This window comes from Peromyscus californicus, unplaced genomic scaffold (assembly GCF_007827085.1).
Source record: "Peromyscus californicus insignis strain IS unplaced genomic scaffold, ASM782708v3 Scaffold_4__1_contigs__length_199733344, whole genome shotgun sequence".
NCBI classification, from domain to species: Eukaryota; Metazoa; Chordata; class Mammalia; order Rodentia; family Cricetidae; genus Peromyscus; species Peromyscus californicus.
Window position 1 is genome coordinate 89,463,916 of NW_026294562.1, and position 20,879 is coordinate 89,484,794.

The 20,879-nt window shown below is 46.3% G+C and overlaps 1 protein-coding gene and 1 long non-coding RNA gene across 2 annotated transcripts in view; one reads left to right on the top strand and one right to left on the bottom strand.

Moving 5' to 3' along the window:
• Positions 1–285: 285 nt before the first annotated feature.
• LOC128125467 (uncharacterized) lies at positions 286–10,473 on the bottom strand. The gene is made up of 3 exons (XR_008223168.1): positions 10,357–10,473; positions 6,252–6,397; positions 286–2,171 (listed from the first exon to the last, which is right to left on the bottom strand). It is a non-coding gene; the product is annotated as an uncharacterized LOC128125467 (long non-coding RNA).
• Positions 10,474–10,686: 213 nt separating this feature from the next.
• Positions 10,687–20,879, top strand: part of Rras2 (RAS related 2) — a 78,501-nt gene continuing 68,308 nt past the window's right edge. Inside the window, exon 1 of the mRNA XM_052762902.1 lies at positions 10,687–11,033. Coding sequence (XP_052618862.1) covers positions 10,926–11,033 — 108 coding nt within the window. The 5' untranslated portion in view covers positions 10,687–10,925. The remainder of the gene's footprint in view (positions 11,034–20,879) is intronic.

Genomic DNA, 20,879 nt, shown 5'->3' on the forward strand with positions numbered 1-20,879 from the left:
ATCAAGACTCCCATCCTCCGTTTTTGTTTCATTTTTTTCAATGTAAGTAGATCTCTGTCTCTGCCTGTCTGTCTGTCTGTCTGTCTAAATACATATACTGAGACAGGGTCTTGCTATGCTGCTCAGACTAGACTTGAACTTTAGGGATCAAGCTATTTCATACCAGCTTCCCAGGTAATTGTGACTACAGGCATATGTACCAGCCCGTAAAAACTGTTTTCTTCTTTCTCTCTCTCTCCCTTTCTCCCTCCCTCCCTCCCTCTCTCCCTTTCTTTCTTCCTTGTGTATGAGTGTTTTGCTTGCATGTATGTCTGTGCCCTGTGAGGTCAGAAGAGGCAGTTGGATCCCCTAGAACTGGAGTTATAAATGGTTGTTGTTAGATAGCAAACCCTGGACAAATGGCTGAGGTGCATGTCTAACACATCAGAGTGGACACTGGCTTCCAAGTTCTCCCAGCATCCCTCAGTCCCTACCCGTTACAGGGTCCTCCTTGCTGGCATACTCCAACACCTACCCTGAACTCTCCAGCTCAGGGACTGGGCTGCCCATCCCCCAGCTGCTCTTCCCTCTACAATCCAGCTGCTCCTTTTACCCTTTTCACCCTTCTGCCCCTTTGGTCTCCTGGTCTCTTGGCTCTCCCTCTCCCCTCCCCACACAAGGTTCAGTTCAGTCTGGCTATGTTCACTCTGGACCCTTCCAGATGCCTCCGGCTCTGCTCACCCTCATATCTCCTGTGCTCTTCCTTTTGTTTACAATAAACCTCCACTCCCCTCTTAGGAGAAGTCATGTCCTTCTTTTTAGTCCACTTTTTCATTCAGCTGTGACCCACCATGTGTGGCTGAGAACTGAACCCAGGTCCACTTGAAGGGAGGCCAGCGCTCTTAACTTCTGAGCCGTTTCTCCAGCCCGTAAGATCTGTTTTCAATGGACATGGAACACTCTGTATGATGGTTATTAATTTCACTGGTCTAGTCCCCTCCTCCTCTTTTTCTTCCCCCTCCTCTCTTTGAGAAAAGTACTCACTCTACCCAGACTGGCTTGAAATCACTATGTGCCCCCAACTGGACTCAAATTCATAGCAATCTTCCTCCTTCAGCCTTTTGAGTACTGGAATCACAAGCATGTGCCATTAAACTGAGCTTTGACCAAATTCTTGTTATTGGACATCTAGTTTTCAACTTTTAAAAATAATTTTGTGCCAGGCTGTCTTTGATTCCAGCATTCTGGAGGCAGAGGCAGGTAGATCAAGGCCAGCCTGATCTACAGAGCTAGTTCCAGGACAGCCAGAACCACACAGAGAAACCCTGTCTCGAAAAACGAAAAAAAAAATTCTTTTTCAAATGTGGTGTTGTTGGTTGGAGGTGTATCACAGAGTTAACACACTTGTTTAACATGTTCTAGGCAGGGGGGCAATAGTGGATGCTCTTTCTTAATCCTTCTCCCAGCCAAGTCCTGGAAGTGTGGTGCCATGTTGATCCTGGTCAACCTTCTGAGCTGCTTGCTTCTGAGGCAGTGTGCTGAAGAGACGTGCTTGAAATTGAGAGACAGAAACCTGAAGTCCAGTGTGTGGTGCTCCCCAGGCCCTGCCTTTCTGGGCCGTTGTCTCTCCTGTAACAGACCAGCTCTAGACAGAATGCTTGCTGGCAGTCTTTCCTGCTTGGAGGTTCTGTGAACCAGACCATCTTCTACTAAGTCAGGGGTTTCTCCATTGGATCCTGCCCTTCCTTCGAGCTGTATGTGCACACGCCTGAGCGTGTGTTTCAGTTTCTATTCTTAGCAGGGTGATCTTTAAACAAGGAATAGATTTGTGCTTCTGTCTCATCTCCGATGCACGCAGCTCCTGCTGGGCTGTTTCATGCTCAGCCATTCATTCACATAAAAAGCAATAGCCCATTAAGGAAATGAGAGGATGCTGCTCCTTCTCCTTCTATCCACCAGGACAAGGACTGCCTGACTCGGGGAAGCAGGGCCTGGCTCTTTTCTGTCACCAGGCCTGGGCTCTGTCTGACTCAGTGGTGGATGAGATCAGGGGAATCTTGCTGTCAGTACTTCCCTGCCCATTCCACCCTTAGATCATTTCTCTGGGATGGGTCAGGGCTGCTGTTTGGTCAGTAGTGGATTTTGATGGTAATGAGTAAGCAGCATTCCATTCCAGGGGGTAATTGTTTGTCCTGAAATAAAAATTGGACACTGATGTCCAACTGCTCCAAGAGGTGTCACAGTTTCTTAGAATCACTTTGGATATTTAAGTAAACAAATTCAAATTCCAGACTCCCAACCTCAGAGATTCTCACTCAGCAGATCTAGAGGTGGAACCTAGTTTCTTCATATTAAAAACACTAAAATGGGCTGGGTATGGTGGCACATACCTTTAATCCTAGCACTCTGAAGTCAGAGTTTGAAGCTAGCCTTGGTCTATATAGTGAGTTCTAGTCCAGCCAAGGCAACACAGTGAGACCCCGTCTCCAAACAGCTACAGCAGCAGCAACAACCCCCCTAAAACAGGCTGGAGGGATGCTCAGTAGTTAAGAGCTCATACTGCTCTTGTAGAGGACTGGAACATTCACATTTAGATAGCTCACAACTGCCTATAACTCCAGCATCAGAGAATCTAATGCCGTCTTCTGACCTCCTTGGACATCTGCACTCACATGCACATCTCCAGAGAGGCCTACTTCCTCTAGCAGGTCCCTCCTCTGAAACTTTCTATCATCACCTAATAATGCCATCAGATCATGATCTTATCAGTGAGTTCATCCATTTATTTGGCTGTAGGCCTCATGACCCAATCACCTCAAAAATTCTACCAGCTGGACCATGCTGTGGATATCGTTCTGTATAAATAAAACACTGATTGGCCAGTGGCCAGGCAGGAAGTATAGGCGGGACAAGGAGAGAGGAGAATTCAGGGAAGTGGAAGGCTGAGTCAGGGAGACACTGCTAGCCGCCACCATGACTAGCAGCATGTGAAGATGCCGGTAAGCTACAAGCCATGTGGCAAGGTATAGATTTATAGAAATGGATTAATTTAAGATGTAAGAACTAGATAGCTAGAAGCCTGAGCCATTAGGCCAAACAGTTTAAACAATATAAGTCTCTATGTTTACTTGATTGGGTCTGAGCGGCTGTGGGACTGGCAGGTAAGAGAGATTTGTCCTGACTGTGGGCCAGGCAGGAAAACTCTAGCTACAGGACCAGACCTTTAACAACACCTTTCTTTTTCTTTCTTTCTTTCTTTCTTTCTTTCTTTCTTTCTTTCTTTCTTTCTTTCTTTCTTTCTTTCTTTCTTTCTTTCTTTCTCTCTTTCTCTCTTTCTCTCTCTCTTTCCTTTCTTCCTTCTTCCTTCCTTCCTTCCTTCCTTCTTTCCTTTCTCTCTCTCTCTCTCTCTTTTGATTTGACAGCTGAGGGGCAGGGCACATCATATCTAAAATTAATTAATTAATTATTGTGTGTGTGTGTAGGTCCCCCACAAAAGAGGGCATTAACTTCCTTGGAGCTGGAGTTTCAGGTAGTTGTGAACACCCAATATAAGTGCTAGAAACCAAACTTGGATCCTCTAAAAGAACAGTAAGGCCTCCTAACCTCTGAGCCATCTCTCCAGCCCCCATAATACTGCTTTTAAAAACACTTTAGGGGCTGGCATATAGCTCAGCAGTAGAGTCCATGCTTTGAATGTGCAACCCCCAGCTTTAATGCACAGAAACAAGAAATAACAATTAAAACACTCTAAATGAGTAAACTCTGTTGAGTGAAACCATATTTCAATAAAGTCATTGTGACAAAACACTCAATGTCAAGGCCTTATGTGATCTGTAGAGGAAGTGTTTGCCAGGTATGATGGTACCTGGACTATATGAAATAATAGAGGAGTATACAAGTCTTCATGAGAATGACATAGAACTTTGAAAAGAAGATAAATATCTCAAAAGCCCTTCTCCTCATCCCCATACCTTCCAGAGAGAAATTCTGTGCCTACAGAGGCAATTTCTCTCCCGGCATCACCCAGAACATTATTAGCAGAGATTAGGATTAAGACATGGGTCTCCTGACTCAGCTCTGAGCACTTTGTCCCAAACCTGGCATTGCTCAGAGCCCCAGAGAACCCCATAGTACATAGACAGTGTGACACCCCCAGTCTTGAGCAGGCTCTCTACTGTGGCATTCAGGCTTGGACTGGATTGACTGGCTATATCCGGTTGTTAGAGAGATGTCAACAGACAGATGCAGGGCTGCATTTGGCCAGTAGGTATTCCTTGGCGCACAACTTATTGAAATACTTTTGATATTGTTTTTGTTTGGCTTCTTTCCTATATCTTTCTCTCCTTCCTTGCTACCAGCAGCTCACCTCAGGCCCAAAGTATTGGGGCCTTTGGGCTATGGACCGAAGACCTTTGAAACCATGAGCTAAAATCAACATGGCCTACTTCATTTTTTTTCCAGGTATTTTTTATTACAGTGATGTTAAGTTGACTAACACACATAGTAAGTGGTTTTCAGTATATATGCAAAGTTGTGCAATCAACATCCCCATCTAATTTCAGAACATTTCCATTGCCCAAAAAAGACACCCCACCCCACCCTTATCACTCACTGCTGCTTGGCAGCCACAGCCAACTTTTTGTCCCTAAATTTGCCTATCCTGGACTTTTCACAAAAAATGAAATCTGACAGCATGTGATCTTTTGTCTGTCTTCTTTCCCTAAGCATAATTTTAAGACTCAGTCATTGTAAAATATATTAGGTCTTCATTCCATTTTATTTTCAAATAACATTCTGCTGTATGAAAACAGCACATTTGTTCATCCACTTATGTACAGAAGGAGACAATTGGGTTGTTTCCTTTATTTTTTTTTTTTTTTGGTTTTTCGAGACAGGGTTTCTCTGTGTAGCTTTGTGCCTTTTCCTGGAACTCACTTGGTAGCCCAGGCTGGCCTCGAACTCACAGAGATCCGCCTGGCTCTGCCTCCCGAGTGCTGGGATTAAAGGCGTGCGCCACCACCGCCCGGCCTGTTTCCTTTATTTTGGTTCTTATAAATGACGCTGTTGTAAGTGATCATATACAAGTTTTTGTGTGGCTATATATTTTCTTTTCTTTTTAAGGCTTATTTATTTTTATTTTATGTGTGAGGTAGTTGGAATGAAAATGGCCCCCATAGGATCATAGGGAGTAGCATTATTTGAAAGGATTAGGACCTGTGGCTTTGTTGGAGTAGGCCATGTCTTGTTGGAGGAAGTGTGTCAGTGGGGTGGGCTTTGATGTTTCAGAAGCTCAAGCCAGCCCAGTGACTTTCTCTTCCTGCTGCCTGCCAATCCAGATATGGAACTCTCAGCTTCCTCTCTAGTACCATGTCTGCCTGTGTGCCACCATGCTTCCCACCATGATGACAACGGACTGAACCTCTGAAATGTAAGCCAGCCCTGATTAAATGTTCTCCTTTATAAGAGCTGCCGTTGTCATGGCGTCCCAGCAACAGAAACCCTAACTGAGACAATGAGTGTGAGTGTTTGCCTGCATATATGAATGTGCATCACAGGCAAGCAGTGCCCGAGGAAGCCAAAAGAGAGTGTCAGATCCCCTGGAACTGGAGTTTCAGATGTTTGTGAGCGCTGCCCTGTGGGTGCTGGGAACTGAACCCTGGTCCTCTGCAAGAGCAACAAGTGTTCTTAACTGCTGAGCCATCCCTCTAGGTCCCTTGCTTTTAATTTTTGTTTTGAGATAGGATCTTACCACTCAGCTCAAGTTGGCCTGGAACTTGCTATGGAGACCAGGCTGGACTCAGTCTCCCAGGGATCTGCCTGCCTCCCCAGTGCTGGAGGCTTATTCCACCACACCCAGCTTGTTTTGTCTGATTGATTTATTTATTTTGAGACAGTGTCTCACATAACCCAGACTGGCCTCAAACTCACTATGCAGCCAAAAATGAACTTAAACTCTTGATTCTTGTGCTTCTGGAGTGCTGGGATTATAGCATGCACTCACCATTCTGTAGCTGGATTTTCCAACTGACTCTGTCCTTGACTGGTTTGACTTCTTTCTGTCATCTAACTTTCCTGTAACTAGTTGAGTATGGTAGTAGTCTTAGCGTTTATGAAGCAGAGATAAAACGCTTGCTGCACGTTTGAGGCCAGCTTGGGCTACAGAGTGGAGCTGTGTCTCAAAAAACCAAAACCAAAACCAAAACCAAACAAAAACAAACAACAAACAACAAAACAAAACAAAACCAAAAACAAAGCAGCAACACAAAAATTACCATGGCCGTTGGAGGTTGGCAATTTTCAGTGAATTTGGTTTAAATCATGGAGTTGGAAGTAGGGCCAGGCTGTTCTCAGACTCTAGAAACTTGGAGATCATGTGCTTTCCACAGTTTCATTTATCTGTCTTCGCAGTGGGAAAATGCTAAATGGAAAATTCCAGAAGAAACAGTTCATAAGAGTTTTTTTTTATTTTTATTAATTTAATTGAACATATATGATATGTGTGAGTACAGAAAAATGTGTACCCCAGTTTAGGGAGTTGGTTCTCTCCTCTCACAGTAATTTCTGGGGATTGAACTCAGGTACTCAGGATTTTGTGGCAAGCGTTTTTTTTTACCCACTGAGCCATCTCACTGGCCCGGTTCGTACCTTAGTAGGTTTTTAATTAAATGCCGTTCTGAGGAAGGTGATGAAATCTACCATTACCCCACTCTGCCCCATCCAAGAAGTGAATTGCCCTTTGTCCATTATATCCATAATGTATATGCTATCCACTACCTATTCTATTAATCAATATCAATTTTAGTTATAAGAGCAACTGTCCGGGGATTGAACTGCTTGTGTTCAAGAAACTCTTATTTTATTTAACAGCCCCAAACACAATACTAGTTATTCTGCTAATTTTATCACATTATAATGTTTGGTCATTGGTTATTATTGATCTCTTGCTAATAACTAACTTATAAATTAAACCTAGCCATAGTATGTATGTATAGGATCAGGTTCTGGTTGAGGGTCCAACATCTGGTGGGGGACTTGGTTCCTATTCCCCAGAATAATGGAGCACTGTACTACACGAAAGGGGAAGAAGAAATGGAAGCCTGGGAAGCAGTCGATAGGATGGGATGGCTGGCATGGCTTCCGTGTTGGATTAGCCACATACAGGGATCATCATGGTGCACATGGGAAGCTGCAGGGCCAGGTGCACATGAGAGGCATCCATGGCAATCATAACAGACTCCTTCTCAGGACTCCCTTGACACAGGTTCCTCTTTCTTCCTGCCTCTCCCTCCCTCTCTCCCTCCTTCTCTCTTTCTTGGTTTCCTCTTTTCATATTGGTAGTAATATCTTCTATGGAGGCATTTCTAGTCATTACTGCTGTGAAACAATCTTTTGTTGTTATTCTTATTTTTTTGAGACAGGGTTTCTCTGTGTTGTCCTGGCTGTCAAGTAACTTGCTCTGTAGACCAGGCTGGCCTCAAACTCAGAGATCTGCCTGTCTCTGCCTCCCGAGGGCTGGGATTAATGCTGTGTGAACTTTGCACAGTGTTCTGCCACTGTGATCCCATCTTGGGCTACATAATAAGATCCCAAAGGGAAAAAACAAGAAACAAAACAAAACTGAGGGTCAAGCAATGGCTAGGAGTTGTAGGAGACTCTTTCTGTTCTTACAGAGGACCTAGGTTTGATTTCCACCCCCCACATGCATGGCAGCTCACAATTGTTCATAGCTCCAGTTCCAGGGGATCCAACACCTTCTGGCTTCCTTGGGCACCAGACACACATGTGGTGCACAGAAATACACACAAGCAAAATGTTCATACACAAAAAATAAAATAATCTTAAAAATTAAATATAAAAAGTCAAAATACTTACACTGTCTGCAAGAGGCCCTGAAGTCTATTTCCAGCACTTCCCCCCCCCTCTCTCTCTCTCTCACACACACACACACACACACACACACACACACACACACACACACACACACAGAACACACAGGTCATAATTTTGTTTTTCTTGTGACTTTATGGGTCAGGAGTTAAGGCAGGGCCAGGCTGGGCAGTCCTCTCCTGGAGTTCACAGCCAGGGACCAGCAGGGACTGCATTCTTCTGAAGTGTGCACTGGGATGATTGTTCTGTATGTCTCACTTAGGTGGCTGCAGATAATGCTGGTGGTCTAGTGGGAACTCAGGGGTGGGGGTGACCCTTCTATACTTTATTTCATATTTTGTGTTTTAAAAATATTTTTTATCTATGTGTATGCCATATGTGTGCAAGTGCCTATGGAGGCTGGAAGAGGACATGAGACATAGGACCCCTTGGAGCTGGAATTATCGGCAGTTTGTGAGCTACCATGTAGGTGCTGGGAATCAAACCTGGGTCCTCTGCAAGAGCAGCAAGTGTTCTTAACCCCTGAGCTCCCTCCCCTATTTTTTTTTTATTTTTTGAGACAGGGTTCCACTACGCAGCCCTGGCTGGCCTGGATCTCAGTATGCAGAATAGGTGGCTCTTAAATTCACAGATACTCACCCACTTCTGCCTCCCAAAGGCTGGGATTAAAGTCATGCACCACCATGCTCCACATTTTTCTGTGTTTTTAAATTAAATTTTCAAGATGGCTACAAAGTAATAGGTAAGTTTCACCATGGCATTTCCATATACATGGTGCTATGACACTTCATTTTGCCGCTCTCCTACACCACCCTCCCCACACCCTCCTCCTTCCCTCGGGCTGGTGCCCTTCTTCTGGATTCAGGAACACTTTTGGCTGGTATAGATACATGGCCATCTTATGGTAATCAATCTTATGGAACTCACTAGCCTGGAATTCTTTGAATTCTTTGTTTTTTTTTTTCAAAGTAAGAATCCCAAGAGACAGGTAAAAACTCTGTGGTCCTTCCTGCAGTGGCCTCGGAAGCCATCTTTATCTCCTCCACTGCATTTGGCCGGCTTCATGCAAGGCACTAGTGTGGTCGAGAACTTCAAGCCATATTGTAAAACTGCCATGCTTACCCCATACCAGCAGTGTTTCATTGCTGCATTCCTTTGTGTGTGTGTGTGTGTGTGTGTGTGTGTGTTTAATGTATGTATGTGAGTGAAGGTGCGTACCTGCCACGGCACGTATGTGGAGGGCAGAGAACAACTTTTGGGTGTTGTTGATTCTCTCCTTCCATTGTGGGTCCCAGAAACCAGGTTTGTGTTGTTATTCTCTGAGCCATGCACTGGCTCAGTGCCCTTATTTGAGAGAAGAGGAAGCTGAGGCATAGAGGTTAAGTTCCCATCACCATGCCATTAGGAGAAGAGGAGGAATTTGATCCAGTCTACCTCCTGAGACTATGGCCTTCACCCAGTGGTTCTCAACGTCCTTAATGCTGTGACCATTTATTACAATTCCTCATGTTGGGGTGACCCCTAATCATAAAATTATTTTCATTGTTACTTCATAACTGTCATTTTGCTACTGTTATGAATCATACTGTAAGTATCCAATAGATATACAGATGGTCTTGGGCAACCCCTGTGAAAGAGGTCCCGATCCACAGGTTGAGAACCACAGCCTTAACCTTATACTGCCTCTACAGAGAGATATATTCCTACCATATTCAACTAAGCTGACACACACACAATGAGTTTCTATTTATAATTACTAGCTTGTAAACTCCCCTCAGCACATTTAAAACCACACAACAGAACGTGTTCCTTGTCAGCTCTGACTTCTGCATACCTGCATATCTGGTTTTCTTTCTTTTTAGACCAGGTTTCTCTGTATAGCTCTAGCCTGGAACTCACTAGCCTGGAATTCTTTGAACTTACAGAGGTCTGCCTGCTCCTGCTTCCAGAATACTGGGACTAAAGGCAAGGGCCGCCATGTGCAGCCCAACATGGTTTTCTTTCCCTGGAATGCTTTCTTCCAATCACTCATCTGTTCACAAGATTATTCAGGTCTTTCAGAAAACCTCTGACTGGCCAGCTGGGGGTGGGGTGGGGTGAGTGCACCTTGGACCTCAGTGCAGTGCAGTTGTCCTTATCATGTCTTACAAGGTGCCTATTGTCCTGGCTGCCTCTCCCACTGGACTCTGAGAGCAAGGCCGTGATCATGTTCGTAGAAGCCGCGTTCGAAAGGAACACTGTCCCGGCATGTCACTGCCTGCAAATTTCTCACGACCCTCATATGCAGTTACCACACATTTTTCACACATAAACGGGAACGGAGATCTGCACCCCAAATCTGTAGACATGTCCTGTGGCCCCCATACAAGCTCAATCACTACCCACCCACTCTCCCTGCCACTAGTCCATCCATCACATGTTTAGTTACTGCGACACTTCTCATCTTCTGCCATCACTGCCTTATACTTAAAAAACAAAACAAATACAGACCATCTGCATTCCGAAAACAGGGTACAGAGTTGAGTGAATATGATAACAGTTCTATTTTCCATCCACGCCGTCACAGGCTGTTTCTTTCATGAACACGATCCCTGACTTAGGCAATTACTGTTATCGCCCGTCAGGCTTCCCGGTTTCTTCCCTCTCCGCCTCCGGGTGCTCCCGGGGGCAGGTCCGCGGGGTCTGCAGCTTAGTGCGCTCTAGAGCTTCAGCCAGGGCGGGCGCGGCCTGGCCCCGCCCCCTCATGCATATGTAGCACCCCAGCCCGGCGGCCCGGCCCCCAGACGGCCATTTGTAGCGGTGCTGGAGGCTGCGTTCGGCTGCGCTGCAGAGACCCGGAGAGGAGCGCGCTCCCTGGCCGCTGCGTCCCCTGCCCCGGCGCCTTCCCGGCTCCTCCGCGTCTCGGGCAACTCCCAGCCGTTCCGGGGGATAGCGCTCCGCCGCCCTCCAGGCCACTCACGGGCCCCGCGCGCCCTACCGCCTGTAGCCCAGCCGGCCGCACTCGTCCCCGGAGCCGGGCCTAGGGCGCGCGGCGGCCGGGCTGGGCTCGGGGCGTCCCGATGGCCGCGGCCGGCTGGCGCGACGGCTCCGGCCAGGAGAAGTACCGGCTCGTGGTGGTCGGCGGCGGCGGCGTGGGCAAATCGGCGCTCACCATCCAGTTCATCCAGGTGCCTGGAGAGGGCCTGCGGGGTGGCGGCGGCGGGGTGGCGCTACCTGTGGCCGTGGCGACCCCGCCCGGGGCGCGCGGGTGCGGGGCTCCGGCGCGTGCGGTGCGCGCGGGTGCGGTTTGCGCGGGGGCCAGGGCGCGCGGCTGCGAGGGCAGGCAGGAACAGTGAGGAGTCGGCGCTGCTCTCCTGCCCTGCGGCCACGGCGCCGCGCTGCTGCCCGCCAGGCGCCCGGCGCGGCGTCCGGGGACTCGGGCTTCTCAGGAATGTGGCCCGGAGGGCGGAGCTGCCCGGGTGGGAAGCGCAGTTCCACCTTATCGCTGTGGTCGGGGCGGGAGCCGGCGGGGAGCAGCCGCGCGGCGGAGCCGGGCTTCCTGCCCCGAGGGCCGGAGCGGGGGACCCAGCGCATGCCTCGGTGGCCGCGATGGCCCGGGCTACTTGGCTGAGGCTCCGCGCCGCCGGCTCCCAACAGTGTTCTCTCTTTGTGTGTGTTTGAGCTTCTCTTACAAGTAGTCTCTTAGGTGGTACGTCCGGGTGGGAGTGTTTGATCGTGCCCTAGGGAAATAATGGTTTCGAGGAAGTTAAAAATGTGCTTTGATAGGGGCGAGACCATTTCCTTGGAATTCCCGGTGCCTGCCTGTTTCGCGCTTAGGTGAAGTTTGGGATGAGCCCAGTTAGGAGAGGACGAGTGTGAGTTCTGTGTTGCAGCCCCCTCCCCCCTTTTTTCTGGTTAAGGAAAATCGGGTTGTGTCAAAGAAAAGGGAGGTGAAATTCATCCTTAGACTTTATTCTTGGTTAAGAGGTCCGAGCGATTTTTCTTTTTCTCTTTGATTCTTTAAAAAGGCAGCTGCAGATCTCTTTGCTTTTGTCATCCTGAAAGGCGTGGCATATGTTGGGAGAGCACAGGTACCCTGCTAAGTAACAAAGGTATTTTTACTGTGTCAAAGAGTACGGGTGGAAAAAATTTTTTTTTCTCCTGTGTCACCCATTTGTTGACTTCGTAGAGTTGAATAGCTTATTTTGTTTCATTATAAACTGTGATGTTTATAGTGCCATTAAGATGCACAGTTCCAAAAACCTAAGTGTGATTGTTAGCTTTCATATGAATGAACAATAATCGCTCCTGTGATAGTCCATGGAGTTAAAAAGTGCTGCTCAGACCTTTGTATTCAGAGGATGTTTATGTCATGAGCGTTGACAGTATGCTGGGTGGTGGTGGTGGTCAGGCCGATTGAGAAGTGAGATTGGATTAAGTTTACCCGACTTCAGTCAGGCTTTTTGGCGAGTTGCTATTTGCCTGGGGCCAAGAGAGACGTCTAAGTGACTGACAAAGCTAAACAAGGCCAGCTAACTCTTTCTGATGGCTGGTGTTGGAGGGAGTCCAGAAGCCACAGGACAATCCTGGGTTCCCGGACTGATGGGTAATATTCCTTAGAAGATTTAAATCAGAAGCATTTACAGTTTTGAGGGAGGGACTATCTGAACGTGATTGCTTCCATACGTTAAGGTATTTGAGAAATAGTGTTAGAAACCCTTACTCCAGGTAGTTACTGTGTTCCTTGTGACCTTCTAGAATCCATTTGTTGAATACTCTTGAGTAGTCTGATACCTAGGGACTCTGAAGTGAGACCAAGTAAGTAAAGACATGCTTGACAATGGTCAGATAAGGACCAGGAGTGAGCTTTGAATCCAACGGACTTGAAGGTGTGCCTTTTCTTTATTGGTTATGAAAACAACACCCCAAATATTTAGCCTTTCTGAGTCTCAGTTTTCTTGTTAGTCAAATAGGTTTCAGTACACATCCTTTATAACTTTTATATTATAAGAAAGATCTTAGCGTTGTATTGAGGATGTGGTGTGTACTCTGTTGATAGTAGTCATTTCTGTAAGTGTGTGAGATGTTTAGATGCAAAGGGAATTCAGATTTGAAAAAGTCAATGTGGGAAGCCTTTAAAAAATGCATTGTGGGGGAGAGATGGCTTAGTGGTTTTGAGCACTGACTGCTCTTCCAAAGGACCCAGGTTCAATTCCCAGCACCCACATGGCAGTTCACAACTGTCTGTAACTCCAGTTCCAGGGGATATGACACCCTTCTCACAGACATGCATGCAGGCAAAACCCCAATGTACATTAAATAAACAAATCTTTAAAAAAAAACTGCACCGTGGGGCTGGGGAGGTAGCTGTATAGAGTGGTTTGTCTCGTGTGTGGGAAGTCCTGCGTTTGATCCCTAGTACCTAAAAGCACTGTGTCGTCTTACTGGGCGCTGTGAGTGGAAGTGTGATGAGTGTGGGGAGTCACAGGCCAGATTGGAAAGAGGAGGCAGATGTGTGGGGAGCTGGGAGTGGAAGAGGCACGTGTGACTTGGGGCTTTTGGTGCTCATGAAACAGGAACATAGGCTCTGAGGTTGACTTGGTGAGGAGGAAGGAGGCACAGCACCTGTGTGGAGACTCCGCCACTCCTCTGAGAATGATGTAAGCTACTTAACCTGTGTTTGGCTTTGAGTCATCTGTAAACTGGGGTAATAAAGTTATACAGCCGTGAAAGTCAAATGAATTAACATATCCAGGGCTTTGGACAATGTGTAGTTCATAGAAAGACTACATCCATTACTCTGTTAACCTTGGATTATGGAACTAAAGTCACAATTTATCATCTATATCTATACACACATAAACACACCCATAGCAACTGGTAAACATACATATCACACTCACAATCCCCCTTCCCCGGAAAAGGGGTGTGCATATGTAGATGACCTTCCAGTTTCTGTTCTTTCCCCTCCCCCAGCTGTTCCCCACCACCTCACCAGGTGCTAGGGATCAAACCCAGGATCTTGGCAATGTTGTATCATTGGTTACATCCCTTTAAAACTTTTTTTTTTTTTTTTCAGATTTAATCTTGCTAAGATTCATAGGATAGTCTTGAGCTCTGTAGCCCAGGCTAGCCTTGAACTACTGATGGTGCTGGTTCGGCATCTCAGGTTACTAGGATTATAGGTCTGTACCCAGCCTGACTGCTCATACTTTTTTGAAAAACATTGTACATTGGTGAATAGAACACCGAGTGTCGTGTAACCCCTGGTTAGGACATAATTTTGACATGGAGTGGAAGGCAGAGAGTTGGGTGTCTGAGCTGCTTCCAGCCCAGGTAACTGGGATGTGTCTTCAACTCCTGTCTTTTTTTTAGGGCTTTGAGTGCATCTCTATAAAGCACTGAGTTTGGTTAACAGATCTCTATGTCTTTGTAATTCTATGGTTCTTCTGTGTTCTGACTGGCTGATGTCTTTGGTCTAGTTTCTTAGGTTTTCTAGGTCTCAATTTCCCATTTGAAAAGGGAGCATAACAGAGTGCTTAGGGGTTTGGGAGTAAATAAAATGCCAGCAAATCAAACCACTGGGCACAGCCGTGACTCAGTAAGTCAGTGATCACCTTATTTGTGGCTTTTCAGTATCTTGATGTTCTTCCAAAACAAAATTTGTAGTTTTTCCTCAATCCATAATGTAGTCCATTATTTCAGTCTTCTCCCTTCCTACCTCCACTTCCCCCTCCCCTGCACCATGAGGTACTTAGCCGAGGAGTCTTGATTTCATTAGAGTTGGGAAAACTTGATTAATTTGGAATTGCTTTTTAAGAAATGATGGGACTGAGGCATAGCTTAGTGGTAGGTCTGTCACTGGGGTTCTTAGGGTCAAAGCCTGGGCTCCGACAGCACAAACAAGCTAGGCTTTGCCCATTGCCCCTCATATGCCAATTAAAGAGACAAGCAATGGTGAAAAGCAGAAAGTAAGTTTATTGACTATGACATTGGAGAGAAGAACAAATAAAGGGGACTAGTGATCCCCAAGTCCGTCTTTGGGGTACTGCTGGGAGGTTTGGGTTTAAATAGAAGGGAAGAGGCAGAGGGCCTGGCCAAGATGATTCTGTCCGTAATAACCTCAGTTCCAACCTGTCCTTTAAGATGGTCTGACAAGTTGTCAGAATCGTGTGACCTCTCATCCTGGTCCACACACTCCTCTTCTGGTTGACACCAGGATGTCAGGTTTTCTCTTCCTCTAGCATGAGGTTTTAATTCTTTGTGGCACAAGTTGCTCTTTCTGCTCGTCTACCAGGACAGTTGTTACAACACCTGGGTTTAGCATTTGCTAGGCCCTGGGTTCAGGCCCCAGTTACAGAAAACAAAGAAATGAACCAAAAAAAAATGTAAGCACTAAGTTTTGGGGCTAATGGTTTCTCCGGCAACCCTGAGAAGAGGTTGTGCATGTTTTCAAGGATCTAAAAATATAAATTACCCCGTTGCTGTTCTTTTAGCATCCTAACTTTTTACTTACCTGTTTGTCAGGTTTTTGAGCTGTATAGGGGTTAGGTGGCCTCAGGTTATAGCTCAGGCTAGCTTGGACCTTGAGGTCGCCCTGCCTCAGCCTCATGAGTGTTTTGATTACGGGTGTGATACGCTCAGCTTCTGTTTCTCATTCTCCACTGTTAGTCTTGAGACATTGTTGGTCTGGACAGCTGACTCCAGCACGGTTTCTTCCTCAACACTACCTGTTGGGGAATGCCTTTTCTGTATCTTTTCCTAGGGCACATCTATCTCCTCGATCTCTTCTGGAGTCCTTTATTTGTGTTGGTAGTCACTTGATCCACGTGCCAAGGTTGTGCCTTTAACATCAATGCTGTTCCATTGCTGCATCTTGGAGACTCACGCTGTCGTTAGAAGTTAGCTGCCCAAGAGCAGGTGGGATGGCTCAGTGGGCAAAGCCCTGCCCCCAGGGTTTGGTCTCTGGAAACCACACCATGGAAGGAGAGAACCAAACCTTGAAAGTTGTGCGCTCGTCTGTGTATCTGTGTGTGCTAACCTGAGTTTGTGGGGCTTTTTTGAGACAGTCTCTATGTAGCTCTGGTTGTCCTGGAACTCACTCTGTAGTCCGCACTGGCTCACAGAGATCCGCCTGTCTCTGCCTTCCTTGTGTTGGGATTAAAAGTGTGCACCACTACTACATCCAGACAACTTTCAAGTCTTTACATTTTATCCAGTTAACGATTTTGTGATATGCTCTCGTACCCCAGGCTGGCCTGGAGCTTGCTGTGTGTCTGAGGATGACGTTGGCCTCCTGCTCTTCCTGCTTCCCCCTCCGGTGTGCACCAGTAGGACAGTGTGTTCTTCTTAGTGCATTGTATTAGGTGATTAGGGGACAGTTGATGGGTATTTGATTTTTTTATACACTTACCTTTTGACTCAACAATCCTAAATCTAGAAAATTAAAGATCCGTGTTGAGCGTCATGGGAATGAATGCACATGTACAAGGCTGTGCGAGTATTGTTACTTACACAAATTAGAAGCCACCTACAAAGTGGAATAGTGGAGTAAAATGATGTGCTCCCCAATGAAACATACACCTTGAAGAATGACTGAGAAAGGTCCCAATGAACTGCTGAGTGTTTCCTTAAGATACATTAGTTAATGAAGAAAATTAAGGGACAGGTAGATCTGTGATTTGCAGGCTAGTCTGGTCTGTATAGTGACTTCTAGGCTATCGAAGGCTACATAGGAAGACCATGGCTGTCTTAGGGTTTTATTAGTATTTCTGTCGAGAGGCACCATGACCATGGCAACTCTTATAAAGGAAACATTTAATTGTGGGGGTTCACTGATAGTTTCGGAAGCCCAGTCCATTCTCATCATGGTGGAGAGCATGGAGCCATGCAGGCAAAAATGGTGCTGGAGCTGAGAGTCTTTATCTTGATAGGCAGGCAGCAGGAAGTTGACTGACAGTCACACTGAGGGAAGCTTGAGCAAAGGAGACCTCAAAGCCTGCCTCCACAGTGACACACTTCCTCCAGCAAGGTCACACCTTCTAATAGTGCCATTCCCTTTGGGGGCCATTTTCTGTCAAACCACCACATTGTCTCCCTGTTCCCCCCCCACCCCCTCCCCCCATGATGAGGGGTTGGAGATGGTCCTGGCTCAGGGGTTAAGCGCACAGGGCGCTCTCTCCTAGACCTGGTTTTGAATCCTACCACCCACATAATGGCTCACAACTGTCTGTAACTCCAGTTCCAGGGGATTGGACTGGTCTTTGTGGACACTAGGCACACAAATGGTGCACAGACATATACAGGAGAACACTTACACATATAAAAAAATTAAAAAATTAAGTTCAGAAGTAATTCCTGGGGGCTGAGGAGGCTCCTCAGAAAGTAAAGCACGTGCCGTGCAAGTGTGGGTTCTGGAGTCCAGCACTCAGGAGCAAGCTGCCTAGCTAGACTAGCTGAATCCCCAGGCTCTGGGTTCGAGGGAGAGATCCTGCCTCAAAGTATAAGATGGAGGGTGACTAAGGAAGAAACCCAACTGCAGCCTCTGGGCTCCACACATATGTTACGCACACTTCCACATGCACCCCATGCACATACATACACTACATACACAACACATTTTAAAACCTCCTGTTACAGTGTGTAAAGGAAGGGAGAGCTCAGAAAATAAATGTGTATTTGCTCATGGAGACAAAATCACAACAGAACACAAGGATGCTGGAGAGATTGAAGAGATTGGTTAGCAGAGAGGGAGTAGAAATGAAGCAACGGTGGGAAAGGGGACAGGGACCTTTCTGAGTACCATTTTCTGACTTTCGGAATCACGTTAATGTTTTAATCACACAGCATCTAAATAGCAAACACTAATCCAATCGAGCAGTGAAGGAAAAGGGACTTCCAAAGGTGGGTTACTGCCAGGTGTAGGGGGTGCACACCTGTGATCCCGAACTTGGGAAGTAGAGTTAGGAGGGCCAGCTGTTTAAGACCAGTATGGAACACGTGAGATCTTGTCCCAAGAAACAAAGAACAGGAGATGGGATACAGATAAACAAGTGAGCTAGGCTGTCAGAGGAAGAGCAAACATGTTGAAAGGAAGGACCAGAGAAATAAATACTTCAGGTGACCTTTGAACCCAGTTTTGGACTGTGTCCTCAAGATAGGAAACAAACACTGAGCTCTGGTGATAGGCTCTGCCCCTCCCCCTCCCCCCTCCTTCCCCTCCCCCCTCCTTCCCTCCCTCCCTGTCTCTGTCTCACCCACCCCTCCTCCCTCCCGCCTTTCTTTTCCCCACAGGCATAGGTTTACAGTTTGTGGCACTTTGGTGTATAACATTAGCAAATACGCAAGTGTGTTTGGAAAATAGAGGCCGTGGGCTCACTGCCGGGGAGAAGGAGGCTTCACAGTTGGCAAGGGCAAAGGTTCGAACGAACTCGGGTGTTTGATTGACTTTGAGAATACTGGCCAGAACTCACAGTGTAAAAAGTTTATTGATGCAGAAATGCCTATGCATGGGAATCCCTCGAGTGCACCTGAGCCCCTTTCCAGCTCCATTGAGAGCTGCAGAAACGGTGAAGGAACTGTGGAGAAACGTCTGATTTCAGGGCTGGGGTAGGAAATACAAGATGAGCTTGGAATATCTTTCAGTCGAAGGAATTACTGAGGAAAAAAACCAAACCAAACCAAACACAGCGATGGGAACTCATCAGAGAAAGTCAGGAGCCAGCCTGGGAGAATTCCTCTGTGCTGAGTTGGGGACGCTTTTATCATTAAAATAGACAATTGCTTATTGCCCTTAAAGAGTCTGTGAAGTTAATCCCAGCACTGGGAAGATTGCAGCAGGAGGAAGCATGAGTTTGAGGTCAGCCTGGGCTACATGGCAAGACCTTGTCTCAAAACAAAGCACAAACTCCGTCTATGAGTACATGATAAATGACTGAGCCGAATTCTGACTAATGAATGAACACACAGGAAATAGCAGAATCAGAGAAAATAACTGTTTGGCAATCATAATGATTAAGCAAGAACCATAAATAAATGTTAAAACTAGTAAGTGGGATGGTGGGTGTGATGGGGCCTGCTGGTGATTCCAGCTCTTGGGAGGCTGCGGTAGGAGGATCCTGAGTTCTGGCTAGCATGGGCTAGGTAGGGAAAGTAGCTGCGTTTTGTATTTTGTATTTCTCTAACAGAGGAGGGACCAGGCTGACCTCACTTTGATATCAAAGTTTGCTGGAACTCCAGGGTATCACCTAGGGAGATGCCCTGCCACAGAGTTACACTCCCACAGCCAGCCCCCAGGGCATCCTAGGGAGGTGCCCTGCCAGGGAGTTACACTCCCACAGTCAGCCCCCAGGGCATCCTAGGGAGGTACCCTGCCAGAGCTGCACTAAGCTGGCACTAAGATGGCTAATATATCACTGGGCACTGTCACCTTACTGGGACTTAAGGTGCTCAATACTGTTCGGTTATTCCTGTGAAGTCTAGTTAAAGAGTAGCTGGTCATTAAACAAAATTATGTCTGATACAACCAGACCAAGCTATAAAGGGGCCAGCCTTTTCTATTTCAAGACATCTTTTCTCAGTTTGTAGTTGCTGTCTTGGGAGAGAAAGATTGGTAAGCTTAGGTTAGGCCACATTTTAGCCATGAATGCTAATGTTTATTCTAACAGCATCCTCTCTTTGTATCCAGTATGTCTTTTGATGTGTAGATGACTTTGTGTATTCTTTTTTTTCTACTGGGACTTACCTTAAAATTATTTATCTTCTTAAACATGCTTAACTAGAAAATAGGAATAATAGTATTGGAAATACTATTGGATTAATTATGGAAAAATGGAAGTATTTAGTGTGTGTGTGTACCGGTGTGTCATGGCATGCATTTGGAGGTCAGAGGTCATTTGTGGGAGTCAGTTCTTGCCTTCCACTGGGTGTGCTGTGGGGTTAAATTCTCGCCATCAGGCTTGGTGGCAAGCGCCCTTAACCATTGAGCCGTCTCACTGGCCCTTAGCAGGTTTATCTTTTTTTTCCCCTGACTTCCACCCATTCCTTTAAATGTAGTCCCCCTATTTCAAACAGCCTAACGAGTGAAATTGCAGTATTTTAAGCAAACTCTTTGTCTTTTGTGTACTGTTGTAAGAATAATTAACCTTCAAAGAAGTACTTTGTCATTCGGGATTATTGTATTTATTTTTCCTTTCCATTCTGATTTCAGTGCTTATAAGCAATCCTCATGAATAACAAGTAACAAGCCTGCCTTTCTCTCTCTCTCTCTCTCTCTCTCTCTCTCTCTCTCTCTCTCTCTCTCTCTCTCTCAAATTTGCTTTTTTTGAGATAGAGTCTCACTTTGTAGCCTAGGCCGGCCAGTAACTTACTATGTAGCATAGGCTAGCCTCGAACTCACGGTAGTCCTTTTGACTCAGCCTCCTGAGTACTGAGATTACAGGTGCTACTGTGCTGGCTAGTTTTATGTCAACTTGATATAAACTAGAGTCTTTGGAGAGGAGGGAGCCTCAACTGAGAAAATGCCTTCATAAGATCTGGCTGTAGGCAAGCCTATAGGACATTTTCTTAATTAGTGATTGATGAGGGAGGAAACAGCCCATTGTGGGTGAAGCCACCTGTGGGCAGGTGGTCCTGGGTTCTGTAAGAAAGCAGGCTGAATAAGTTATGGGAGGAAACTAGTAAGCAGCACCCTCCATGACCTGTGCATTAGCTTCTGCCTCCAGGTTCTTGCTCTGTTTGAGTTCCTGTATGTTGTGACTGCCTTCAATGATGAACAGTGATTTGGAAGTGTAAACCTAATAAACACTTTCTTCTCCTAGTTGCTTTGGTCATGGTGTTTTATCACAACAATAGTAATGCCAACTTTGATGGAAATTGGTACCAGGAGTAGGGTGTTGCTGTGACTTCTTGACTTTGTTGTTTTGGGGAGGATTGTGGATGGACTTTGGAACTTTGAGTGAGAAAAGCCATAGAATGTTCAAAGGTATTTATTCTTCAGGAGCTTGGAAGAAACTAGTGCTGAAAGAAATGCAGAC